General features: G+C 45.0%; 1 protein-coding gene across 6 annotated transcripts in view; it reads left to right on the forward strand.

Annotated features, from left to right (window-relative positions):
- plch1 (phospholipase C, eta 1) overlaps positions 1-10,443 on the forward strand; it is a 63,019-nt gene that overhangs the window by 34,059 nt on the left and 18,517 nt on the right. For all 6 annotated transcript variants that reach the window (XM_076994741.1, XM_076994744.1, XM_076994745.1 and 3 more), the window contains 6 exons: positions 638-731; positions 2,164-2,367; positions 2,695-2,815; positions 5,702-5,873; positions 7,515-7,622; positions 8,902-9,063. In XM_076994741.1, coding sequence (XP_076850856.1) covers positions 638-731; positions 2,164-2,367; positions 2,695-2,815; positions 5,702-5,873; positions 7,515-7,622; positions 8,902-9,063 — 861 coding nt within the window. The remainder of the gene's footprint in view (positions 1-637; positions 732-2,163; positions 2,368-2,694; positions 2,816-5,701; positions 5,874-7,514; positions 7,623-8,901; positions 9,064-10,443) is intronic.

The following is a 10,443-nucleotide window of genomic DNA, read 5'->3' on the forward strand; positions in this document are numbered from 1 at the left end:
GGATCAGCTGGCATCAGGGGGCCATACTCTCTAAAAGCGCTGCCTTTCTGTCAATGTGTCTAACTTAAAGAGGAAAAAATAAACAGAGACTAGCCATGTCCAAACTTTTGATGGATAGTGTGTATACATGTACAGACAGAAGTGGTAAAAATTGTACACAAGTTTACAAAGAAACAGAGCATTTTGCACGGAGGTCCTTTATCAGCCGTGGAAGTCGAGTGCTTCTGAAGTTCTAGGAGGTGGATCCAGTTTAAATTAGAAAAAGTAGATGGAGACTCACATGACTGGGCATCCAGCTTCTGAGCGAACCAGCCCTGCCGCCCTCATGAAAACTCGCTCTGTCCCTCTCCTCTGTACCCCTCCTCTTCTCACCTGTTCTGTGAGCAAGGGAATGAAATAAGAGAAAAGGGAATGAAAGTCATGGGAATTGATGTGAGAGAGGAAACTGGGAGAGAGAGATAGAGAGAGACTGGGAGAGAGAGATAGAGTGCAAATGTCAACTTTCAGAAGGACAGTAAAAGGGTGTTATGATAAGTTTGACAGAAAGTGACTCTCTGAGGAACGAAATGACAGATCGTTTCATAGCTGAGTCTGTGGTCTATGACAGCGTCTGTGTCCCACCTGTCCCACCCCCCAGATGTCCAGCGTGACAATGGAATACTGCCTGGACATCATTGATAAGTTTGAAGTGTCTGACGAAAACAAGCAGAAAGGTCTTCTGGGAATTGAAGGTGAGATCTCTCGGTTACTTGTGTCTCGGTCAGCCTTTATATCTTTCTCTCCATGCCTTATGTTTCTCTTTGGTTTGAATTTGTATTAGAAAAATGTGGCAGAAGGTTTGAGTTTTCAGAATGCCTCGGGCTGTTCAGGTTACTGCTTGGAGACAGACGAACAAATGGGCACACACACAGATTATTACATACATACAGAGACAGATACTCAGGCGAAGATGGATATACTTACCTCCAGTGCAGTCCCCCCAGGGTGTGCTTATAAATGAGAGTGTGGTGTCTGAGCACCTCTCTCCACTGAAACGGGATGAAGGGAAGATGGATGGATGGATTGGTTGATGGATGGATGGATGGATGGAATAAGCTAGCGTTAAATGGATGAGCAGCTGCTTAACATACGTGTGCGTGCATGTGTACGTGTGTGTGTGCGTTTGTGTGTTTCTGTGTCGTGTGTGTGTTGTTTGCGTGTGTGTGTGTGTGTGTGTGTGTGTGTGTGTGTGTGTGTGTGTGTGTGTGTGCTTATGTAAGTGCTCTGAAGTAAAATTAAGCTGGATGCAGTGCTGAAATGGCCCATTAACTAAAGACACAAAATCAGTGACATTTAACAAGCCAAAAACTAGTCTTCACAAGAGCATTTGGGTTGTTTGGGAACAGGTTGTTCTGTTGGTCTTTTAAGGAATGTGTTTGTGAGTGTGAGTCTCTCTCTCTCTCTCTCTCTCTCTCTCTCTCTCTCTCTCTCTCTCTCTCTCTCTCTCTCTCTCTCTCTCTCTCTGCTGGCTGTGTGGCTCATCCAGCTAGAACGGATGCTCTCTGGATAGTGTATACCCTCAGTTTGAGTTAAACTGGCCAAAACTGGCAATGGAGCCTGACAGCATAATCGTGACATTCACTTACGTGCCTGTGTGTGGCGCAGGGGGAGGTGTCTATATGTTTATTTTAACATTTACATGTAAGTACATGCAGCTCTGAATGTGTGCGTGAGCTGGTTGTCTGCTGCTGAGACCACAAGATTAGCTGCCTGTCATGTGTGCTAGAGCTAATTCATTCATCATGGTGTTGCTGCTATCAGTCCAATCACACATACAACCTCTCACATAAATGAGACACTCACACACTTACCCACATAACAGAAACACCACTGAGGTTTCCCACAGTCATTCAGTGGGATGTTTTCTTTTACAAGGAGGCTTAATAGCTTTAATGAGTCATGTGTCATCAATTCATCAACTCCTGTCTCCTCTCCTCCCCTCCTCACCCCTCCCCTCTCCTCCTGTCTCCTCTCCTTTCATCGCCTCTTCTCCTCTCCTCCCCTCTATTCAACTCTCCTCTTCTCCCTTTTCCTCTCCTCTTCTCCCCTCACCTCCCCTCTCCTGCACTCTTGTCCTCTCACCTCCCATCCCCTCCCCTCTCCTCTCCTCCATCCTCCGACCAGGTTTCACAAACTTCATGCGCAGCCCAGCGTGTGACGTATTCAACCCTCAGCATAACGAGGTAAACCAGGACATGGACCAGCCTCTGTGTAACTACTTCATCGCTTCCTCGCACAACACCTACCTTACTGGAGACCAGCTGCTGTCCCACTCCAAGACGGACATGTATGCCTGGGTTTTACAGGCCGGGTGCCGCTGTGTGGAAGGTTGGTGAGGCGTAGCTCACACACCGCACTTGTGTTCAGAAACTAGATTTAATCCTACAGTAGCAAATGTCTTTTTACATTTAAGTTCATTCTCTTTAACTCCATATTCATTCACTCATCCTATCCCAGCTCAGTTTAGATAATTTGATTAGAACTGATTCTGTAGTCCTTATGATCTTTTATTCTTCTTTCATATATTTATGTATACGTCATCCCTCCAACCAGTTATTCCATCCAATTACTTTTTTTACAAAAAATGGAAAGTTTTATATATGGAAAGTTAAAATCTGTATGATGTTTGTTTGTGTGTGTGTGTGTGTGTACTAGTGGACTGCTGGGATGGTCCAGATGGTGAACCAATGGTCCAGCACGGATACACGCTCACGTCTAAAATCAACTTCAAGTCTGTCATCGAGACCATCAACAAATATGCTTTTGTCAACAACGAGTATGTACAAAAGCATTCAACAGCAGAAATCACTCTATATGAACAAACTGAACCTGTGAACCATGTAATTTCCTATATCGCACAGCCTTGTGGAGTCTGTGCAGAGGCCCATAGTGCAGACGCCCGTAGTAAAGACACCTATAATGCAGACTCCCATAGTACAGACGTCCAAAGTAAAGACACCCATAGTGCAGATGCCTGTAATACAGACATGTTGATATACTGTGCCACTACAGTTTAAAACAATTCCATGACATTTTCAGCTGGTGGGCGCTGCTCTTGACCAGAGCAGACTGCACAAGTGCTTTGCTGTACTGGCAGATCGATGCTCATGCAAGCCAACACAGGCTGAAGTGTATATGAAGACTTCTTGTTACATGCTGTGATTCTGTAAAAATGGTGTGATCTTTAACGACATCTGCATCAGTTTACTACAAAGGTTTAAACTGCAGCACAGACGGTGTTAACACAACACCATGCATCAGGGGTGTTCCTGTGGTCTTCTTCAGAACAGATTCAATGTGCCCCAGAGATGTGGGTGAGGCAACAGAGAGGTTAGTGGGGTGAAGGAGACGCGTATGGTTAGCTTGTGGAGAAGCGTAGCAGTGGAGGGCTACGTCAGCTTGCCATCAACTGCTACAACACAACGTTTTTTAGTATTAGTTCATCATTCGACAGCCATCTGCTTCCACTAATATGTATATTAGAGTGTGTATGTGTGTATTTCCTGTGACACCTACTGAGATACTCATCCCACCTCTCCTCTCTCTCACTCACTAGCTAACACCACCCCACCCTCACCCTGTTTGAGTCAGTCATGCTTACACATGTACTTTCACGTGTTCACACACACACACACACACACACACACACACACACACACACACACACACACACACACACACACACACACACACCGCTGCTTATTTTGACTGTTCTGCATTATGCCCTCCACACTGACCCCATGGGGCATGTTTCTCTCTGACAGGACTGATATTAAGCTTCCGCCTCCCTCTGAAGCACATTTAATTTGCTTCCAGTAGGGAACAAAATGTAATTTTCACAGAAATTGAAGGTTTTAGCTCCGGTTCGCTCTTGGGCGCTTACGACACATATTACTACACACACTATTAAAGGATTGGTGTGGAGCAGCCTTCCAGCCCAAGACGCTCACATGCTCTGTGGAAAGACAGACGTGTTGGAGCTCACAGCGTTCACCCTTGACTGAACACCACAGACACATGCTTCTCCTCCTGTATCCATTCTCCAGCGGCTGAACAGGGCAGCGGCACGCACTCGGGCAGCAGCTCTCAGATGGTCTGAAATATAGAGACAGAGAGAGGGAGACGGAGAGACGGAGACAGAGAGAGATGGAGACAGAGAGAGTGAGAGAGAGACTGAGACAGAGATGGAGACAGAGAGCGAGAGAGCAAGACTGTTCAGGATGTAGAGAAAGATCCAAAACAAGCTGCTGCAATTCCTAATTTACCGGAAACAAACTGTTATCTCTGTCTCTCTCCCTGTATGTCTCTCTTTCTATCGCTCTCTCTCTGTCTCTCTCCCTGTATGTCTCTCTTTCTATCGCTCTCTCTCTGTCTCTCTCCCTGTATGTCTCTCTTTCTATCACTCTCTCTCTGTCTCTCTCCCTGTATGTCTCTCTTTCTATCGCTCTCTCTCTGTCTCTCTCCCTGTATGTCTCTCTTTCTATCACTCTCTCTCTGTCTCTCTCCCTGTATGTCTCTTTCTATCGCTCTTTCTGTCTCTCTCCCTGTATGTCTCTTTCTATCGCTCTCTTTCTGTCTCTCTCCCTGTATGTCTCTTTCTATCACTCTCTCTCTTTGTCTCTCTCTGTCTCTCTCCCTGTATGTCTCTTTCTATCGCTCTCTCTGTGTCTCTGTATTTCTCTCCTTTTTTTCTCTCTCTCTAAAATACACTTGCCAAATTTAATAGGCAGTTAACAGGAAACACCTAAGAATAAATATAACATAGATAAGAGACATATTATAGACAAAATTATAGGTCAGAATAGAGCACTAGAAATAGTTATTTACAGAGTTATTACTAATCAATCAATCAAAGGAAAATTAATTAAGTCGATGTCTATATATGTAATAATCAATAATCATCTGACTGATTGTCCTCACTGGTTGTCCCTCGGGTTGTAACAGGCTGACATATATTGTGCTGGGTGTGATCAGTTCACGCTTCTCTGCTAATATGTACAGCAGATTCTTAGTGTCACTGCAGTGCTGAAACTCAGGGGAGATGCTCATTAATTTCCTATAGAATTCCTTTCTAATAGGATCATATTTAGGGCATTCAGTAAGAAAGTGCAGCTGTGTCTCCACCACTGAAAGCTCTCAGTCGGAGCACACTGTTCACTGAGTCTGTAGTTTGTCAATGTCTTCCTCAGTTTCTTCTCTTTTGTCAGGTAGGTCACTAACCTTATAAGGGTCATTTAGGTTTAGAGTTTGTATTGTTGTTGTGTAGTTTCAGTCCAGTAGGTGATGTAATTTTGCTTGGTGATAATTTGATTGGGTCTGTTTTAGTGAGTGTGTGGACAGGCTGATTATTGTCTGTGATGGTGTTTGGTTTTAGGTCACTGAGACTCAGGACTGACTGAGGGACTCCTCTCCATGTTCAGTTCCTGACTAGCCAGTGTTTCATAATAGATTTGAAATGTTTCAAAAAATGTATAGCTCTTTTCTGAATATTCAATAAAAGTGGATAATGTCCTAATCCAGCTCAGTAGGCATTATTGAGTGTTTTTCAGTGTATGCGTGTGACATTTTTACAGAAGTCTGTATGTGTCTTTCTCTCTCTGTCTCTCTTTGTCTCTATCTCTCTTTCTTTGTGTCTCTTTCCCCATCTTTCTCTCTTTCTTAGATACCCAGTCGTCCTGTCTATAGAGAACCACTGCAACATTCAACAGCAGAAGAAGATAGCTCAGCACCTGAAGGAGATCTTCAATGAGAAGCTGGACGTGGGAGATGTCCTGAACAGGGACTCCAAACAGTTGCCCAGTCCCAACAGTCTGAAGGGCAAGATCTTGATAAAGGTGAGAGAAATGCAAGGAGACGTGTCTCAAAAGGAGACATGGTCTCATCCCAGCCGTACTGGAACACTGCACTATTTGAAGAAAGGGTATGACTGCGCTGGAACATTAGGATGACTGGATCACAGAGACCAGTGAGAGTTCAACCATTCTGTCCAAACAAAGCAACAAAAATATAATTTTCTAATCACGGCATGAATGGAGCAATACACTTCCATTGTTCCTGTGGTTATGAATTGAATTTAATTCTAGCATTCCTCTAACAGGATCGGGATGTGAGGGTTACCCCACCCTGCACTTCCTTGTATTCTTTGCTCTGATTGGGTAAGGGATGACTGGTGACTCACTGTCAGCCTATTTGGAAGTCAAGGGTACGCATGAGAGCAGTGTGGCTGTGCCAGCCATGGGAGAGGGCAGACACAGTCTCCTGACTGCTCACAGGAACAGAGTTGTGTCAGTCCAGACAGCAAAAGGCTGGTGCTGTCTACAGGAGCTCAGGACAGATGGTGGGGCCTGCCGGGTTCTCAGCAGGATGCTTCCAAATGAAGCAGTGGGGGTATGGGTCCATCACTCAAAGATGACCCCCCGCCCCCGCCCCAAACGGGCCTTGTCAGAGACCGTTCTCCTGCACAGTGTTTCAATGCCCCACCACCTCTGCTTCACTCATACATGTTCACATACAAACATCCCCTCACACTCACTTGTAAACAGACCCCTGCACAACTTGCACTATACCTGTATAAGTACACACACACACACACACACACACACACACACACACACACACACACACACACACACACACACACATGCACATTCACATACACAAAGGATGGGACCCTGGCCCTGTGCCCCAGAGATTTCACGTCCCTTGGGTAGGATAAAGCTCAGGCTTGATTTTTCCTCCCACTTTCTTCACAAGCACCATCTTCCAAGGTGAAGAATGACAAGAGAGAGAGAGAGAGAGAGAGAGAGAGAGAGAGAGAGAGAGAGAGAGAGAGAGAGAGAGAAGAATAACATAGAGAGTGTCAGATAGAGGCGGAGAAAGAGGAGGGTGAGGGTTTTTAAGCAGCTCTAAAGGAACCTTTTTGTAGAGATACTTTCCCCTCCACTACAGACACGTTGTCTCCAGACAGCCATGTGCCCTGCATTCTGAATGAGGCTAATTTATTTGCCCATGGTGACTCTGTGAAATCAGTGCAAACTGTCTGGGGAGAGTCTCTTAGTCAACAGGTGTAAATTGAGCAGAATATCCCTCAAGGGACAGAGCTACACTCAGCCAGACGTGTTCACTAAAACCCAGTGGTAATGCACATCTTGGGGAAAGAAGGTAATTAGATTTATGAATTCCCTTTTTGTGAGAAACAGCAGATGATGTTAGAGGACAGCCAGGCTGGGTTTGGAGTTTTACTGGACCCATGTGTTGTAGTTGGGAATGGGCACACAGCATGGCCATTGCCCAGCACAGAGACCATCATCTCTATTTAAGAGCTCGTTTAACACAGTTCTGTGCTTCCAGATTCAACAAAGCTTTACTGGCATCAGTGTTATAAATATTTAATAGCCAAAGCTGCATGATATCCTCTCTCTCTCTCTCTCTCTCTCTCTCTCTCTCTCTCTCTCTCTCTCTCTCTCTCTCTGCAGGGGAAGAGACTGCCCCCGTATCTCTCTGCAGATGCTGAGGAGGGGGAGGTGTCCGACGATGACAGTGCAGACGAGATTGAGGACGATTGTAAACTGAAGAACAGCACGGTAAGGTTTCCTTAACGCACACGTGCCAGCGACACACACGCGTGCGCACACAGCCAATTCAACCACACACTGTTGTGAATATGCCAACTACAGGAAAATATGAACCCAAAAGATTGTATTCACAATTCCTTCATTATCTTCCTCTGTCTTCGAGTGTCCATTCTCTTTGAGTTTTTCCTTTCCTGTCTTTCTAAGCTCCGTTGTTTTCCTTTCTCACTCTCGCTTCTCAGTCGCCTTTGATGGATTCTTCCGAGCTTCCTCGTTAGTCCGGCTGTAGGTGCATCCCGCCTGTCGCTGGCTGACAATCAATCAGTCAGCACAGAATCTACCTACTGTGTCCTCTGTCTAAAAACACCCTGAATTACTCCACAAAACCCCCACCTGGGAGGCTAAGGTTTCATTTCTCAGGCAGAGGTGGCCTTGTGCTGTTTCTTCGATAGTCTACAGACTGATCGCGCTAATTGTGGGTTAATGCTGTTTGTGTGCTTATCCCTGCACACAAAATATTCAGTACATCAGAAGTGATTAATGTTTAACGATGCGCTCAGAGAAGTCATTTCACGAGAGCCAATTACGTTACAGTCGTCTTTTTTTAAATCGACGGATGTTTCAAATGGACGTTTCTAACAGGCTTTGAGCAGTGCAGCTCCTGCACGCTTATTCCAGATTTTTTGTTTGTTTGTTTGTAAGCACCCACAGTGCCTTATACCCGTTATCAAAGCTGTTTCCATTCAGAATTTGTTTTAAAATGGCCTCTGTTATGAACCTTGACACACTTAGTTAACCAAATTAGTCACACAGTAACGGCAGTGCTATTGAATTAATTCCTGCAGCACAAAACCACATTCAACTCCGTGAGGAGTAAATTTAACCCAACGGGAGATAATATAATGTCGGTAGTTTTTATATGGAAAGGGTCTTCAAAATCTCAGGTAGGGTGGCAGCAGTGCCTGTACCAGGGCTATAAAAAGTCTAATGGCAGACATCCAGAAGGCTAGGCACGGACTATTTCAGAGGTGTTTCCTAATATTACAGATACTCTCACTCAAAGTTCACGAACCAGTCAAAACTTTGAGTTTACACCACCAAACGTATGCAAGGATGACGTGGCCATGATTGTGGTCGGTCTCAGAAATTGCCCAGATGTTCCCGACATGCCGGTCACATTCTGAAGCTTTGTGTTAAGCACTGAGGTTTGAGTGCCGGAGGGAGGGCAGCTGGACACGTGTTTGTGTAATTGTTTCAGCAGATGACCCATTTGTCATCCACTTTATCCCAGTCCAATGGCCCCACGCAACACTTGGTGGAGTCCCATATCAGGAAGAAGCTGGACTCTCTGCTGAGAGAGTCTCAGATAAGCGACAGAGAGGATGCAGACAGCTTCTCTATCAGAGCACTGCTGCGTGCCACACACGAGGGCCTGCACAAGAACCTGCGCAAGGTACGCACACACACACACACACACACACACACACACACACACACACACACACACACACCCCATACAAACACACGCACACCATACACTTACCCTACACCCTGCGGTGCTGTCTCTGTAGCTTATGGTTTGTAATTGAGCAGATATTGAGATTTCAAGTATCATGGCATAAATTATACACTTGTTTATTTGTTTGAAAATGGCCTCTTCTGTTTATTTTGTGAGTAAACAAGCTTTATCTTGTACACCTGCTCTCACGTCCTGTCATGAATGTGCATACACACACACACACACACACACACACACACACACACACACACACACACACACACACACACACACACACACTCACACACACACACACATGTGAGTGAATACCCCAGAGGGGATCTTCCTGAGAGAGGCTGCTGTCCCAGATGTATGGTGGGTTCCTGGAGAGAGCGGCGGGCTAAAGTCTCACTGCAGTGCCGAGCAACACACTGTCGCCATGGTGCTTTTCATATTTCATTCTTCAGCTTTGCCTCCTCACCCTTCCTATTATTAGACCTGGCACTCCCCAAACATCCATTTTAATGTGCTGTCTGTAATTTGCTGGGGGTGTTTCTCTTCCTGTGGTGTGTGCACTGCCTAATATGCTTTTTCTCATTGTGGGTTGGTGGGTGGGTGTATATGCGTTCGTGTGTGCATGTGTGTGTATCTGTAGGCCATGTGTAATGTGTGCTGCAAGTTTATATATATATTTTTTTTACTAATATATATAATAATAATTGTAATGGTGTGTGTATGTGTGTGTGTGTATCTGTAGGCCATGTGTAAAGTGTGCTGCAAGTTTATATATATATATATATTTTACTAATTTATATAATAATAATTGTAATGGTGTGAGTGTATGTGTGTGTGTGTGTGTGTGTGTGTGTGTGTGTGTGTGTGTCTGTGACTGTGTATGTGTTTTCTGATCAATGTAACGCTTGTGTGATACCAGATCTGTTGGAAAAACAGACAAAGGGGAAGATACCCCAACAAACGTGATGTTAATGTGTTAGTACAGAGTTCTACAGCATTCTCACCCTCTCTCTGGGCATTCAGATTATCTCTCTATTTCTCTCTCTGTTTCTCTCACTCTCTGTTTCTCTCACTCTCCTTTTGCAATCTGATGTTTTTCTTCTGTCACTCCCTCTCTCTCATTCTGTTGCGTGTTCCCTTTCTCTCTCATTCTGTTGCATGATCCCTCTCTCTCGTCTCCTTGCGATATCTGCTGCTCCTCTCTGGTTCAGTATCTCACTCTCTCTCGGCTCTATGCTGGTTCTTCCCTCTTTTATATTCTGCTGTAGCATTTCCACTGGGAACAGGCAGCTCATCCTCACAGGGTCTCCAGGGCCTGTA

Source organism: Brachyhypopomus gauderio, chromosome 2, assembly GCF_052324685.1.
Source record: "Brachyhypopomus gauderio isolate BG-103 chromosome 2, BGAUD_0.2, whole genome shotgun sequence".
In the NCBI taxonomy this organism is placed as follows: domain Eukaryota; kingdom Metazoa; phylum Chordata; class Actinopteri; order Gymnotiformes; family Hypopomidae; genus Brachyhypopomus; species Brachyhypopomus gauderio.